Raw genomic sequence first — 16,890 nt, 5'->3', positions numbered from 1 at the left:
AATAAATATTAAATGGTTTTTCTTATTAGAGGTTCCTAGAATAGTCAAATTCTTTGAGACAAAAAGTGGAGTGGTGGTTGCCAAGGGTTGAGGGGAGGGGAAAATGGCATGTTAGTGTTTAATGTGCACAGAGTTTTAATTAGGGAAGATTAAAAATTTCTAGAGATGGGTGGTGGTGATGGTTGCACAACAATGTGAATGAACTTAATGCCACAGAACTGTACAATTAAAAGTGCTTAAGATGGTAAATTTTATGTATATTTATCACAATAAAATTTTAAAAAAAATCTCATTAACTGTAAAAAACAGACTCACAAAATGATGCTATTTCTCAGGAATTTATGCATATTAAACACACAAGAAGAGTGGGAGCAGGGTGTGAGAATAAAGGGGAGAAGGCTTACCTTGTATCAACTGATGATGTATGATTTGATTTACAAAGTCAACTTTTGAGAACATACCTATTCACCTAATGTTCTCATTGTACATTCAAGATACTTAGTACTTCAAAAGTAATTTAGTTTTCAAAAATTCTCTGTGACTCTAAGCAGATTTTATGAAAAAGCAGTGTTTCAAAGAGCAATCCACCATATTCTTCTAAATTAGAGGATATCTTAGATTATATAAATCTTTAAATATCCTAGGAGTAGCCAAAGCAGTGTTTAACTTGTAATGAAATTTCACATAATTCTACCATGAGTTTTCTTAGAGATTAGTTCACGTGTCTTATTTGACTCCAGCATCTTTCAAAGATGATATTTAGAAGGTATCCTAATAAATATGTAGTGAATATATTTCCTAAACTATTACCCATCTTTTCTGAACCATAATACTCTATCCCATTTTATGTGCTGCATAGGTAGGTTTCAGATTCTAATACAAGAAAAGGGGGAGAAGGGAGATCAAAATTGAAGAGAACATTTAAACATATACAAGTATAAAAGATTGGTTAAATTTCATAAAATGAGTAACAGTTTATAAAACAGACAAAAATGGTAAAATCTACAGAGCAATTAATGCAAATGGAAAAACTTCATGGTGGCTCACACCTGTAAATCCCAGCACTTTGGGAGGCTGAGGTGGGAGGATCATTTGAGCTCAGGAGTTCGAGACCACCCTGGGCAACATGGCGAAACCCCATCTCTACAAAAAATATAAAAATTAGCTGTGCACGGTGGTATGCGCCTGTAGTCCCTGCTACCTGGAGGGCGGAAGTGGGAGCATCACTTGAGCCTGGGAGGTTGAAGCTGCAAGTGAGCCATGTTTGCTACTGCACGCCAGCCTGGGTTGACAAAGTGAGAACCTATCTCAAAAAAAAAAAAAAAGAAAAAACAACAACAACAACAAAAAACTTCAATAGCTTAAATTCAGTTCATAAAACATTTATGAATATTTAATTTTAAATTCCTTAAACAGCACAATTCAGGCCATATCAGAGCAGTGAATAATTTCAAAGACCACTAAAGCCAATAGGTCAGTCATAGATTAGATATACTACAAGAGGAATGAAATAAACTTTAGTTCTTTATTTCTTATTTAATTCAGAAAAACATCTCAATCTAACACTGTTCTACTTAAATGTGTTCATATGATTAATAAGACGATCTTTAAAAAGTCGTTTATGAATGTCATTATGAAAACTGCTGCTTCTCCATTTGCTTAGTCACCAGGTATTTTTTAAAGCATTCTTATATTGTAGATAAAAATCCACAACCAAGTAGGATTGCCTTTTCATTTTTTGAATAATTTGTCAGTGACTTACACTGTTTTTCAAATTACCTGTTATATATTATTTTGTATGTATGTAATAAAAGGCATTATAGTTTTATAGAATTAGAATAAAATAGAAGACTTAAGTTCTTTACATTGTTATACAATATTTGACCTTGGATAAAGTCACAACATATTTGAATAGGAGTCTCTAACATTTAAAATAAAAATAATGCTACAATGAGCTGTTAAAATGGTAAAAGAAGGTAATTTATGTAAAAATAATAGTTTTATAGACTCTCAAACACTATGCTAATGGAATTCAAAGAACTGAGTAATATTAGCTGTTAAATGTCATTTGGAATTTTAATGTGACATCTTTAGTTCTAGCCATAGTTTCCATCAGATTTTAAAAAAGAGACTCTAAGTACTTTTTTTTGAGATAGGGTCTTGCTTGGTTGCCCAGGCTGGTCTTGAATGCCAAGGCTCAAGTGATCCTCCTGCCTCAGCTTCCCTCAGCCTCCTGTTTAGCTGGTATTACAGGCATGGGCCACCACGCCCGGCTCCTAAGTACTATTAACCCTGATATCCATGATCAAGTAATTCTTAAAGCAGAAATAATTTTTTAAAGAACTATTTAAATTTATCAGTGAAAAACTTATGTAGTCTTATTTATCGAAGCCAGCCCAATTCCGCATTATCTTGAAAATATTACTGAAACAATATAATAGGTCATCTTAAGACTTTCTATTACATAAACATTATTTAAGAGACACTGTCACTGACCCTGGAGGGCTTTACAAAGCCACTGCCATCCTTGTTCAGGGAGTGGGGAGCTGTGGCAGGCTGGCTACTATAAATATGCATAAAGATAGGCTTTTACATTTAGGTAAAGGAAAAAAAAGCTCAATGAAAAACACTTTATATCAAGAGTATATCTCATGAGTACTCACTAAACAGAAATACATCTAGAAGAAAAGCCATGTTGCTTTAATTTAAAATATTTGCACACTGAATAAATATCTTAAATATTTATTCAGTGTAATCTAAAAGCAACCAAAGAGAAATATAAAATTACTTAACTATAGGTCTTAAATATTAGGCCTACAAAAATTTGTTCACCATAATTTTTGACAAAGTAATTTACATTGTAAAGTGGTTTGCTCTTGAATGACCTAATTAATGGCATAAAAGCTTCACTAACAAAGGAAAAGATCCACTGTTTCATACATAATTTATTAAGATTTCCTATAGGATTTATGTTAAATCAAAGAATTTGAGCATCACTTTCGTGATGTAGAATCAAAGTGTCCAATACATTCCAATGACAAAACATTCATAGCCTGACATTTTTCCTACTTTAAAAAACAGTAATTTTTTTTCTGCTGTTCAGGCTGCATTTATAAACTATGGCTTCTTGTAAATGGGCTTCTACCCCAGCATTTGCTGCAAGGTTTCTTATTCCTCTGCAGTTGTCTTTTCAGCCTAACAGAGGGAGAAAAAGCACTGCTGCAGTCGTCCGCAAAAAGCCACTACCACTGCATTTTGTAACTAACAAAGACACTGGTATCTGTTTGCCACCCTGTTCACAGGGAGTTTACTTAGATGTTTTACAAAAGCAGGCACACTACTGGTGACCAGTATTTCACCAACCAACACCACCACTCACGCTCTGCAGTACCTGCCTCCTCCTCTTTCTCTCATCCCCAGTAGCTCTTTCCACTAGATTCACATCAGCCATCTGCAGCGGTTTTGTCTCCTCTCTCTTTTGGCCACCAATGCATGTGTCCTTGTCGCCAGGGAGGAAAAGAAGCCTTTCAGTGGGGTAGAGCTTTTGCTCCTCGCCATGAATATGCTCCATTCTTTGTTGTCCTCTACCCGTTTCCTTAGATACTGTTATTCCACTCTGTCAAATGGCATTATAAAAACAAAAACCCCTTCTAGCTTCAAAAACAGCTTTTCTCAGCAGACTCCCCTTAACACTTCTACCCCTCCCCCTTCTTCCTCTTCTGTCAAAAACCCTGGATCCGAAGTACAGGAAATCCATCTCCAGTGCTGCAGTGGGGGGCGGGGGGACGACGCCCCTGCCTCCTCGTTTGGCATGCTGCAGTGGACCCTGTGCCAAGGAAAGGCCATCGGTTTAAGACAGTGCGAGGGAAAACCGCCTTCCCCCTCCCCCCGCAGCAAGCCTGGCCATGGTGGCTCCAGCACCTACCCCATTTCCGAGTCCGGCAGCACCTCCATTCTGTCTCCAGTGACACCCTGGCGGGCTGCACCAATACAGCCACATGTCGGTCACGTGCGCCCACACCCAGCCAATCGGCGGGCTCCCGACGGGAATGGGGAGCGCCCTGGTCCGCATCCAGCGGATTACACAGCTGCTTCTCTCTCCGCTTCCCGACCCGCACTCCGCAGAGGGGCACAGGGCCCCGCCCAACCGCACAGCCTGCCTAGCCCTAGCCCCGTACCCCTCGGGGGTATGCCCTCGCGGCCCCAGTCCCCAGCAAGCAAGGAAGTTGATGGCAGTTGACACGCATAGTAAAGAGTCGGGGGAGGTCCGCAGGGCAGAGGGATTAGCACAAGATGCCGGAGGTGGGAGGGAGAGTAATAAATTACATCTCGATTGCTATGATTTTTGCAGCACAGAGAAACAATAATATTAAATGAATTACAATGAATAATTTTACATTACAAGTCACTGAGTTGTCAGAGTGATGACTTGTTAGATAGATCACTCGAATTATATTTGAATTAAAAATAGTTACCAGAAAAGCTATGCTAGCAGCTTAGTAGTGGAGATCAGAACTCTGGAAGTCTGGGTTGCCTGAGTTGAAGCTTTACTCCTGTCACTCTAGCTCTGTAACTTTAGTTACTTAACCTCTCAGTGTTTCAATTTCCTGCTGTATAAAACGGTAACAGAAGTACAGAATAGAGGAGTTAATATATATGAAGTATTTAGAGCAGTCCCTGACACATACATAGAAGTGCTGTTAGCTACTACAAATCTGAGGCTTTAATGTAGTATTTTAATGCAAATTCTACATTGCATTTAAATCGAACCAGGTGATGCTTAAATTCCCAATTTTATGAGGTTGAAGGACAAAATCCAAACTGTCAAGAATATATAAAGTTAAACTTAAATTCTGGTTTAAATGGGGGGAAACCAGTTTCTATTATCTATTTAAAATTTAAAAGGATACTATACTTCAAGTTTTCTTTGTTTGTTTGTTTTTCCAGATAGAGTCTTGCTCTGTCACCAGGCTGGAGTGCAGTGGTGCAATCTCCGCTCACTGCAACCTCCACCTCCCGGGTTCAAGCGATTCTCCTGCCTCAGCCTCCCAAGTAGCTGGGACTACAGGCACGTGCCATCATGCCCAGCTAAATTTTGTATTTTTAGTAGAGATGGGGTTTCACCATGCTGGCCAGGATGGTCTCAATCTCCTGACCTTGTGATCCGCCCACCTCGGTCCCTCCAAGTACTGGGATTACATGCGTGAGCCACTGTGCCCGGCCTAAACTTAAAGTTTTTAAATGAAGCATATTATAATCGTTTCTTAATTTTCAAATAGTATGAAAAGAAGCAAGCTATTAAATAGCATATTTGAGGCAATTCCATTTGATTAAAAAATGTATATATTAGAAAAGCAATAGACACACAACAAAATGTCCGTAGAGGTTATCCCTGGAAAGTGAGATTATGGAGCTATTTCTGCTGTCCTTTCGTACTTTGTTTTTTTTCTCTTTCATTAGTCCCTGTGTTACAATGCCTGATATACAGCAAATACACCCCAAATATTTATTTAACAAGTGAGTTATTTCCACACTGATGGCATACTACTGTTCTATTAAAAGTTTAAATATATTTAGAAACAATTTCCCTTCATATTTGAAATAAATAAAAGCATGTAAATCAATTTGATTATATCCTAAATAACTCTCTTATGAGAATGACTTCATTTTACAAAAGGCTTTCAAAATCCTCTTACTGAAAGCACATGATTCACTGCACAGGACTTATTTACAAGTCATTTTTTGTGACAAATTCAGAATAGGTAATTTCTCATAAGGCCTAGAACTTCCAGAAGGAAAACAGTCTTTCAAAACAAAGAATACCTTTTAAAAGGTCCTCAAAAGAACTTCTTAGTACCCTAAGACACAATTGTAAGCCTATTACTCTTGACTCAGACTATGATTCAAGCTATTATTTAGTAAACCAGTTTGTAGCCAAAATGTTTGTCTAAATTTTTACTGCATGTATCATAGATATTCATCAGTGACTTAAATGACAGAGTTGTAAAGAAAGCTACGACCATTATATGTTCATTAGTCACTATGCTTCAAATCTAAAAGAAAGCCAAGTTAAACATTTTGTATTTTATGTTGCCAATTACTCAGTAATATTTTTCTTATTTTTAGAGATTCCACAAAAGTTTAATTTGAATTTTTAAAACTGCTTAGCTATTTTAAAACTATAATTAAATATAGATATATAATCAAAGTATATTGGGCCAAATTTCAACATGGAAAATTACTGAAGCATTACCTTGTGTTATCAAGTTTGCACATAGCTCAGAATAAAGCTCCTGCCATCTCTATTTGATTGAAGATGTTATTTACACTACATATACATATATATATATATATATATGCATTAAAAATATTTTCTGGGCAGGGTGCAGTGGCTCATGCCTATAATCCCAGGAATTTGGGAGGCCGAGGTGGCCAGTTCACTTGAGCTCAGGAGTTGGAGACCAGCATGGGCAACATGGCGAAACCTCATTTCTACCAAGAATACAAAAAAATTAGCCAGCTGTGGTGGCACGCGCCTGTGGTCCTAGCTACTCAAGAGGCTGAGGTGGGAGGATCACTTGAACCCAGGAGGCAGAGGTTGCAGTGAGCCGAGATCTTGCCATTGTACTCCAGCCTGTGCAACAGAGACCATGTCTCAAAAGATATATATATTTTTTCTGATCAAAATGAAACAGAAATAAATTGTGTAACACTGTTTAAAGACCGCACTGACAAACATATCTCTTATTTTCAGTATCAGTGTTTGTTATAACCAGCTTCATTGCTTTTAGTAAATGGTTTCATATGTAAATGTTGTAAATATGAACATATAATTCAACTTAAAAAACCCTTCTGAACCTTCTGCAGCTACAAAAAAAAATGACTAAATAGGATTAATAGGATTCTTAATGTCTTAAATATTACATTCCCCAGCTACTTGGGAGGCTGAGGCATGAGAATCTCTTGGACCTGGGAGGTGGGGGCTGCAGTGAGCCGAGATCACACCACTGCACTCCAGCCTCAGTGACAAAGCAAGACTCTATCTCAAAAAAAACAAAAACAAAAACAAAAACACACACAAGAAAACCCTTTCCATTCCATTTTTACCTAGGCACTTTTGGCCTAATTTAAGACTTTTGGTTTAAAAAACTGACAAGAAGAATATTGACAATATTAACTAGTGTAAAATGAATTAAAATTAGTGCTCCTTTCAGTCACCTTAATTGACTCTGGTGCTTTACTGATAAACTTAATCGTCTCTCTTTACCGAAGACCTTAGACATAGAATAGAGTTATGCCTACAGACATCAACAAGCTTTTTTTTCTTTCAAAATAATAATTATGCATTGAAAAAACAGTTACTAGTATAAATTTAACTTCTACAGGTACTAAGGCATCAAATAAAGCTCAGATTTAGAAACCTTTCAGTGTTCGGATCCTATAGTTAGTTGTGGTACGATGGAAAAGCCTAAGAAGAGATAAGTTAGATGTGTGCCTAACTGGTTCTGTATTTTTCATGGGATACGAGAACGAGGTGAAACGTTACAATGGCAATGAGATTTTCAGTGATGTATAAACTAAGTGGGAGATCTTGACCCACGTGTCTATCTTTATCTATATGTCTGTCTGTCTATCCATCCACCTAACCATCTCCCATTTTTTCAGGGATGAGGTCTTGCTCTGTCACCCAGGCTGGAGTGCAGTGGCATAAGCACAGCTCCCTGTAACCTCGAACTCCTGACCTCAGGTGATCCTCCTGCCTTGGCCTCGCAAGGTGCCGTGATTACAGACGTGAGCAGCCACACAGGACTGGGAGATATATTCATAGTCTTCTACGGGCAAGACTTACCAGTATGTTCTATGTTACCTCAAGGAGTAAGTCTCAAAAGAAGTGTTCCTAGCATCTAATAGAATCTTAATTAATTTTCCTCTCACCAATATCCTCTCTAATCAGCAAACACCAAAATAGTTCTTCACATTATTGCTCAAGAACATTCCATGTCTTTCTACTGCTGACAGTGGAACAGAGACAGTTTGGAGTTTAGTCATGGAGTGCCCTGAAGTCATGTTAATTAGTCTTCCTACAATAAAATAGTTCCTAGGCGTATTAAATGTCCTATGGCTGCCAAAACAAATTACCACAAATTTAGTGTCTTAAAACACACATTTGATAACTTACAGTTTTGTAGGTCAGAAGTCTAAAATGGGTCTCACTAGGCTAAAACCAAGGTGTCTGCAGGGCTGCACTTCTTTCTAGAGGCTCTAAGGGGGAATCTGTTTCCTTATCCTTTCTGGCTTCTACAGATCCACTGTATTTTATGGTTCATAGCACTTCACTTCCATCTTCAGAGCAAGCAATGGTGGACTGAGTCTTTCTCATTCTGCAGGACTGACCTTGCCCCTTCTCAAATGTCCTTCTCTGACTCTCATTTTTCTGCCTCCCTCTTCCACTCTTAAGTAACCTCTTTAAAGACCCTTACATTTGGCCCACGTCAATAATCCAGGATGATCTTCCTATTTTAAAGTTACCTCATTAGCCATTTTAATTCCCTTTTGTCACATAACCTAACATATTCATAGATTCTGGGGACTAGGAAGCAGACATTTGTAGGGAGCCATTATTCTGCTGACCATACTATAGCTTTATCTCCAACTATTTCAGAACTTGCATCCTAATAATAAAATTAACTATCAGCCCTTTCTAAAACTTACAGTTTCTTACTCATATAGCTCTTTGATACTCTACTGAGATACTTTAGAAGGCTCCAGCATATGGAGATTGAAGACTTAGGTTCAAGTTCTGAATCTTTCACTTTGTAGCTTGATAACGCTGGAAAAGTCATTTAACTTTTCTAAGGCTTGACTACTCCTTCATCTATAAAATGGGAATAACTGACTTATCTTGCAGAGCTGTAATAAGGATCATTATGTATTATGAACAAGCTTTATAAACTGAAACAATTTTTTAAAGTAAAGGATGATTAATTGCTCTACTGGCCCAAATCATGGTTTGGCTTAAACATAAATTCCCATGAAGTAATCCAGCAACCCACCTAGAATCAATTCATCTCCTTTTCCCTTCATTGTTCCTACATCTTTTATGGCACAAACACATTTTGTACCTGTGTGTATACACCTCTTATCCCATTCCTGACTATTAAAATCCCAAGGGAAGAGCCCTCACCTGATTTTGTCTCATATCTCATGGTGTATATCACGATGTTTTCTACATAGGTGTTCATTAAACATTATTTTAAAAAGTGATTTTAAATTAACCTGCAAAGGGCATTCAATTAAGATGCCCTCATGGAATAATAGTAGAGCAATTGTTAAATAATATTATTGTAAAATATAACCTTCTACTGAGGAAACGGAATATTCTAAGTTAAAACTCTGGCCCCTGTATATGGAAAAACAAATGTTGTGATGCAGCCACGGGACTAAGTTTCTGAGCTTAGTTGTTACACTGCAGAATCCCTTTAGTACTCCGAGGAGCTTTTAAAACACCAAGAAAGAATCTGTGGGTAGTGCCCAAGCTTTGGTATGTGCTGCCAGGGATGAGAAACACCAAGCACTCCTTTAGATTCTGCTCTCGAAGTTCCCACTGCACTACAGTAGGGAAACCATTTTGAAATAGCCTTTTAATTTGGAGTGTTATACAGCCTCAGGACTTGCTTACAGGAGAAAGAAACTTACTTCTTCCTGTCAAAAAGCTTTCCCGGTATCTTGCTTAAGTACTGGCAATTAACATGAGAAAAAATATGAAGGACTAATAAATACATAGAAAAATGTTCTGGTCATGTGCAATGGCTCATGCCTGTAATCCCAGCACTTTGGGAGGCCAAGGTGGGCAGATCACTTGAGGCCAGGAGTTTGAGACCAGCCTGGCCAACATGGCGAAACCCTGTCTCTACTAAAAATAAAAAACTTAGCCAGGCGAGGTGGCACATGCCTGTAGTCCCAGATACTCGGGATGCTGAGGCACAAGAATCACTTGAGCCTGGGAGGCAGAGGCTGCAGTGAACAGAGATCGCGCCACTGCACTGCAGCCTGGGCAACAGAGCAAGACTCTGTCTAAAACAAAACAAAACAAAACAAAACAAAACAAAACCAAAAAAACCCAGAAGAATGTTTTAGTATATCAAATGATCAAAGAAATAGAAATAAACACAAGAGTACTATAAAAATAGGCAATGATATTTTAAAATAATATTGTAGGGTCAGTGAGGACACATAAGTCTTTAAAATGTTTACCATGATTTGAGTATGTCCCCCAAAAGCCTGTGTCGGAAATTTAATCCCCAATGCAACAGTGTTGGGAGCTGCAGCCTAATGGGAGGTATTCACGTTCCACCCTCAGTAATGGATTAATGTGTTTTATTAAAAAGCCTGAGGCTACAAATTTGATCCCTTGCTTGCTCTGGCCGTCTCCTGTCCTTCCTCCTTCCACCTTGGGATGACACAATAAGAAGGCCCTCACCAGATGCTGGTGCCATGCTCTTGGACGTCTCAGCTCCTATAACTATGAACCAATAAATTTCTGTTCATTATAAATTACCCAGTCTCAGGTATTTTGTTACAGTAGCAGAAAATGGACAAAGGCAATTCTTATACTCAAGCAAGCCCAATTAAAAGAAATTATCCTATGTACAGATACCTCTACAAAGATTTGTAATTCGGCATTACTTATACTACTGAAATGTTAGAAAAAACCTCAACAATTACTAACAACAGCTTGGTTAATTATACTTTTGGCACATTTATAAGATGATTAAAATTACGTTGTAAAATATAATTATATGATATATAATTATATAATCCATATATTATGTGAAAATGCAGAATATTGTCTGTTTAATATGATATAAACTAGCTTTTAAAAAATAAATTGCGTATGTACACAGAGAAAAGCAGAGAGAGATAAAATATCATGTTTCCTCCCTAGGAATTACAAGAATTTCGGTTTTTCTGAATTTTATAAAATTCCTACAACCTAATATATATAATTTCTTTCCATTTTTTTTAAGTTAAGTACTTCTAGGTTGGACACTAACTGAAGTCACAACATTAGAGGAGAGAGAAATTAACATTTGTTTCTCACTTAACCTGTGGCCAAAGGCAGATTCAGATTTTGTGGTGACCAGCAGCCTATAATAAAGGGGCAGGTGGGTGGGAGGGTCCTTAAGAAAAACACAAATTAATTCAAGATTGCTAGGGCTGCTCCTGCAAGGGCCTTAGAAAGGGCCATGCAATTAGGTTCACTAAACTTCATCAGTTTCATGATAAATATGCTTCTAAACCAGTGGCAAACATTACGTTAGGCATTTTCATATATTCAATCTAATCTAACCCTAACAAAACTTCTATAGAGATAAAGGAATCACTATTCACATGCATAGAAAATTGAGGCTCAAAGAAATTTTAAAAAGTATCCAAATTCACCCAACAGTGAAATGGCAGTCTGCCTTCAAAGCCAATGCTGACTATATTGCCTCATCCTCCATGTCTCAGCAGCAATTTCCTTCACTAAGGTACCTTTCAGAGCAGCTTGTACTTTTTCAAGCTTCATCCCTCATAAGAAGTTACTTGTTCAACTGTTATCATTCTGATGCTTACTATATAGTAGCTGGCTCTGCAGCAGTAGGTACTTGATAAATATTTATTGAATGAATGGATTTATTATAATCAGAATAGGTAAAAATAAGAAAACTCAAACATTTGAAAATGTCCTTTTAGAATCTACAATGAATCCACCCATAAATTTTTATCCATGAGAAAATACAGATCTCTCTGGAAAATATCTGGAACAAAATTTCTTTAAATGCAGGAGACATCTTTATGTTAATTTAGTTAAATAACTAAAGAGAAACAGAGTTTGGGGTTATCGTATGGGCATTGGCAAATAAGAGGTAATGCCAAGGAGTGGGCATATTAGTAAAGGCAAAATAAATCAGAAAAACTGTGATGACTCAACAACTCAGCTACCCTAAGTTAGTTCTGTTTCACTGCCTTTGTAAGATACTAAATATATATTAGATTAAATAAAACTTATGCATGCAAAATGTGGCAGCATTTAGGCCCTCAAGACTTGCCCTCTGGTGTTACTCTAGTGAATATACTACATTATATGGTAAAAGGAACTTGGCAGATAAAATTAAGTTTATTAGTTAGCTGACCTTAAAATCATGAGATTATCCTGGGTAGACCCAATGTAATGACATGAGCCCTTAAAAACTTCAAACTGTTCATTGGCTTCCCAGTGTAATCAGAATAAATTTTAAATTCTTTACCTTGGTTTACAACTCTGCATAATCTAGATCTGATTCTTATCACTTCTCCTGTCCTTCCTCACCTACCTCTTTCTTATGCCTTAGAACTACCTTTCGTTCAGCCTCAAAAATTCTGCTTCCAAATCTTCAAATGACTAGTCCTTCATGTCATTCAGGTTTTGGCATAAATGTCAAATTTTCAAAGATCACACCTTCCATGATCACCTTATCAACGCACTGGTGCTATCCTCAAACTTTCTACCACATCATGGAGTTTCACATTCTAAGCATTTGAGATCTGAAAAGCTCTATCTATGTATTTATTTAATTTTCTGTCTCTCTCATCGTTGTTTTCCAAAGTGGAATATAAATCCCATGAAGACAAGAACCAAGATTCTCCTGCACTGCTCTTTCCCTCGCATCTATAACAGGGCTTGGTGCTTTTTGTTCAATGTATGAATGTAGATGATACAATAATGAGTAAGAGAATTTATAATCTAGAAGAGGACTAAGACATTTACAGCAGAAGTTTTAATACAAGGGAATGTACTGTTAAAGAATGGGAGATTAGATCGTTTCCAGCTAGGTAATCAAAAAAGATTTCAGAGAGAAAGTAGTAACAGAACTAGACTTCAAGGATGTTTAGGAATTTTTCAGGGCAGAGATTTCAATATTGTGTGTTAGGTTTAAAAACTCAGAATTCACCATATAGGCAATGAAAATACTAAGTATTTCAAATAAAAAGGGATATATAATTAGAACAAGATCCACAGATATTACAGGACCAGTTTCTAGTTCTGGCTCAAGAGGAAAAATAATCAGAAATCATATGCACACTATTACTAATTTATAGCTGAATGTAATGGCCGAAAGCTTTTTCAACTGGAAAATATGATTGCAGGAAAAAAAAAACTAAGTCATATTCTCTATAAAAAAGTTTATAAATTCTATGATGTTGACAAAACAAAAAAAAACACAATCACCTCTGGCAACCATTTTACCCAATTAACAAAAGATTTAGAAAAAACTGTGCGTAAGAACTTTATTTTTCTAAATTCTTAACATGTCCTAATCGGTTAAAACTTCAATTTCAGGGTATGCAGTGTTTTCCAGGGATGTCCAATACTTTGGCTTCCCTGAGCAACACTGGAAGAAGAATTGTCTTGAGCCACATATAAAATACACTGGTCGGGCACGGTGGCTCACGCCTGTATTCCCAGCACTTTGGGAGGCTGAGGTGGGCGGATCACTTGAGGTCAGGAGTTCAAGAGCAGCCTGGCCAACATGGTGAAACCCCGTCTCTACTAAAAATACAAAAAAACAATAGGCAGGCATGGTGGTGGGCGCCTGTAATCCCAGCTACTCAGGAGGTTGAGGCAGGGGAATCACTTGAACCCAGGAGGTGGAGGCTGCAGTGAGCTGAGATCACAACACTGCACTCCAGCCTGAGCAACAGAGAGAGACTCTGTCTCAAAACAACAACAAAAAACACAATAACACTATCGACAGCTGATGAGCTTAAAAAAAAAAATTGCAAAAAAATCTCATAATGTTTTAAGACAGTTTATGAATTTGTGTTGGGCCGCATTCAAAGCTGTGGGTTGGACATGCTCATTTTAAACTATCCTTTCCTATGGGGGGATAAAATTCTGATTTTTTTTTTTAAGTTAAATGTTTAAAACAAGGTTTTATGCTTGCCTGTATATTTAAGTATGTCTTCTTCAATTTTTTTTTAATACTTTGACCTCTACTTAAAACCTAAAACAGCTACAAGACCGCCCCCAAAAGTACAATTTTACAATACAAACTGTATTCATAAAGATATCATTTTACCACTGAGAAGCTTAGTGACTGAAGGTCACCAAAACAGCACCAAATGCTTATGCATGTGGATTCAAGAAAGAGTAGCACATAGGATGATTTTTTTAAAGTCTTTTTCCCAAGAAAACAAGATTAAAATGATCATTCATTTAATATTTAAAATGTCCTAAAATGCCCAGATTACCTGATAAATCAGTTTATAACACACAAATCAGCCCTGAAAATACATCATAATTGATAAGAAAAATCTCAATACTGATGTTAAAAACAAAATTGGGTGTTTATGAAAGAATAAATATAGGGCATAGTAATGGCATTTAGAACTTGAAACCAAAGCCTTGGGTCAAAAGACTTTTGTTCTTATACCAATATTACCAAATTCTTACCTTGAAAGAGAAAATATAAGCTTTTAAAATATCATATTTAACAACTGCAGATGGCATTGCCTAATGCTATACCATTTTCTTCCTTTTTGAATGTCTTTCCTTGGTCTTGCTACATGCCGAATTTTTTAAAAGTATAGACTATAAAATTATTTCACTCTGAATGTCCGAAGATAAGTGTTTGCAAGGGTCCCAACTTACTATTAAGTAAAATGAAAAAAAAAAATCTATCTAGCATTACTGGACTATGTCAATCAAATTGGAAACCTCTTGATCACCTGACTACCCCTAAGAGTAGGTTGGTGCAAAAGTAATTGCGTTTTCACCATTACTTTCAATGGCAAAAACCGCAATTATTTTTGCACCAACCTAATAGTATCTAATATATATTATAGACCCATTTAAACCATTAGGAGAATGAGTCACCTAATAAAGGCGTTCATAATGCCTATTTAATATTATGTTCTCAGAGAGAAGAGAGAAAAGAAAATCAGGACAATCTAATAAATGTAATTCCCTTTTTCAAAATAGATCAATGTTTTAAAACTGAAACTTCATATTTACTTTATAAGTCTTTTTAAACTTTCTCTCCCAAGTACTCCAAGGTCAGGTGAATTATCTTAAGTGTCATACACCTTTTATACAAGCAGAAAGGTTTAAGAATTGGAATAAATTTCATTCCACATTCAAATACCCTCTCAACATGATACGGACAGGAAACAGGGAAATACTGGGTAGAAGAGGGTAGCTCTCCAGCAAAGGCCCCACCTCCAAGCCTGGAAACCTGCAGCCCTAAATAGGAAGAGGCATTCCTTTTTTTGCATCCAAAAGATGCCTTCTGGTCTGCCATGTCCCCTTATCCTGTGCCCATAAAAACCCCAAACCCCCTGCTCCACAAGGAGACAAATGGAGAAGCAGAAGAACAGCAAAACAGCACAGCAGAGAAAAGAAAAGGAACGTTTGAACGCCGAGAGGAGTTTGGCTGGGGATGGTCAGAGAGGAAATTGGCTACTGGACAGCCAAACTCCAGGGGAAGATCATCTTCCCACTCCATCCCCCTTCAAGCTACCCATCCATCTCACTGAGAGCCACCTCCACAACTCGATAAAACCCATGCATTCATCCTTCAAGTCCGTGTACAACCTGAATCTTCCTGGATGCCAGACAAGGACCTGGGTACCAGGAGGGTACTTAGCTGGTTAACACTTAAGTCGTCTGCAAGGCTAAAGGGGCTCACTGTAACACATGCCCACCTGGGCTTCAGGAGCTGCAGGCTCCCACCCCTGGATGCTGCCAGGGGGCCGGAGCCCAGGGGCACTTGCCCCGGCTTCTGCACCTGCCCATCTGTGTGCTCCCCCTCCCATAAGGGGTTTGAGCATGGACGGTGGCCTGAACAGATGAGCCACTCCCCTGTTGCACATCCTGCAACAGGGGTCAGGGAACTCTCCCATTTCAAACAGACACAGGCTATTAATAAGGATCTTGATCCTGAACGAGTCTGTACCTCATATACTATGGTAAGGGCTTTTTCCTAATCTTTTTCTGAAGAAGGTCTGCTATTTAATTCAAATACTTAGATTTTCTCAACAAAACACTTGGGAATTCCACAGTAAAGGAATTTTTTTGATATGTGGTGCTTTGGGTTTTTTTGAGATAGGGTCTCACTGTTGCCCAGGCTGGAATGCAGTGGCATGATCACACCTTGCTGCAGACTCAACCTCCTGGGCTCAGGTGATCCTCCCAACTCAGCCTCCCAAGTACCTGGGACTACAGGCCTGCACTACCGAGCCCAGCTATTTTTTTTTTGTATGTTTTTGTAGAGATGGGGTTTCACCATGTTGCCCCGGCTGGTCTCAAACTCCTGGACTCAAGGGATCCATCCACCTCAGCCTCCCAAAGTGCTGGGATTACAGGCGTGAGCCACCGTGCCTGGCCCCTCCTTCTCCTTTTGAAACTGTTTTGTTTCTAACACTATTCTGATATTAAGAATATGCTGCTTGAATACTCAAGAAACAACAGTGACTTCCTCTGGGGAACAGAACCGAGTGGCACTCTTTTACTGTTTAAATCTTTAACAACCGCCTGGAATACCTTTAAAAAAAATTGCTGTAAGTTATACTTACAGAAAATAATCTGGTTGGGTGCAGTGGCTCACGCCTGTAATCCTAGCACTTTTGGGGACCAAGGCAGGTGGACCACCTGAGGTCAGGAGTTTGAGAACAGCCTGGCCAACATAGTGAAACTCTGTCTCTACTAAAAATACAAATTAGCTGGGTGTGGTGGCACGTGTCTGTAACTGGGGAGGCTAGGCCACGAGAATGGCTTGAATCCAGGAGGCAGAGGTTGCGGTGAGCCAAGACTGTGCCACTGCACTTCAGCCTGGGGTGACAGAGCAAGCTCTGTCTCAAAATAAAAAA

At 38.1% G+C, this 16,890-nt stretch overlaps 1 protein-coding gene across 14 annotated transcripts in view; it reads right to left on the bottom strand.

Annotated features, from left to right (window-relative positions):
- Positions 1–16,890, bottom strand: part of APC (APC regulator of WNT signaling pathway) — a 137,615-nt gene that overhangs the window by 103,214 nt on the left and 17,511 nt on the right. For 3 of the 14 annotated variants that reach the window (XM_008952082.4, XM_057302326.1, XM_057302328.1), the window contains exons 1-2: positions 3,926–3,967; positions 3,392–3,499 (exon numbers count right to left, since the gene is read on the bottom strand). The exons of 3 other annotated variants lie outside the window; for them this stretch is intronic. In XM_008952082.4, the coding sequence (XP_008950330.3) occupies positions 3,392–3,451 (60 nt within the window). In that variant the 5' untranslated portion in view covers positions 3,452–3,499; positions 3,926–3,967. Of the gene's footprint in view, positions 1–3,391; positions 3,617–3,925; positions 4,043–16,890 lie in introns of those variants that run through there. 8 more of the 14 variants (XM_008952080.4, XM_008952087.5, XM_024928915.4 and 5 more) reach the window with 5 other exon arrangements.

This window comes from Pan paniscus, chromosome 4 (assembly GCF_029289425.2).
Source record: "Pan paniscus chromosome 4, NHGRI_mPanPan1-v2.0_pri, whole genome shotgun sequence".
In the NCBI taxonomy this organism is placed as follows: domain Eukaryota; kingdom Metazoa; phylum Chordata; class Mammalia; order Primates; family Hominidae; genus Pan; species Pan paniscus.
This window is presented reverse-complemented; position numbering and strand designations above follow the sequence as displayed.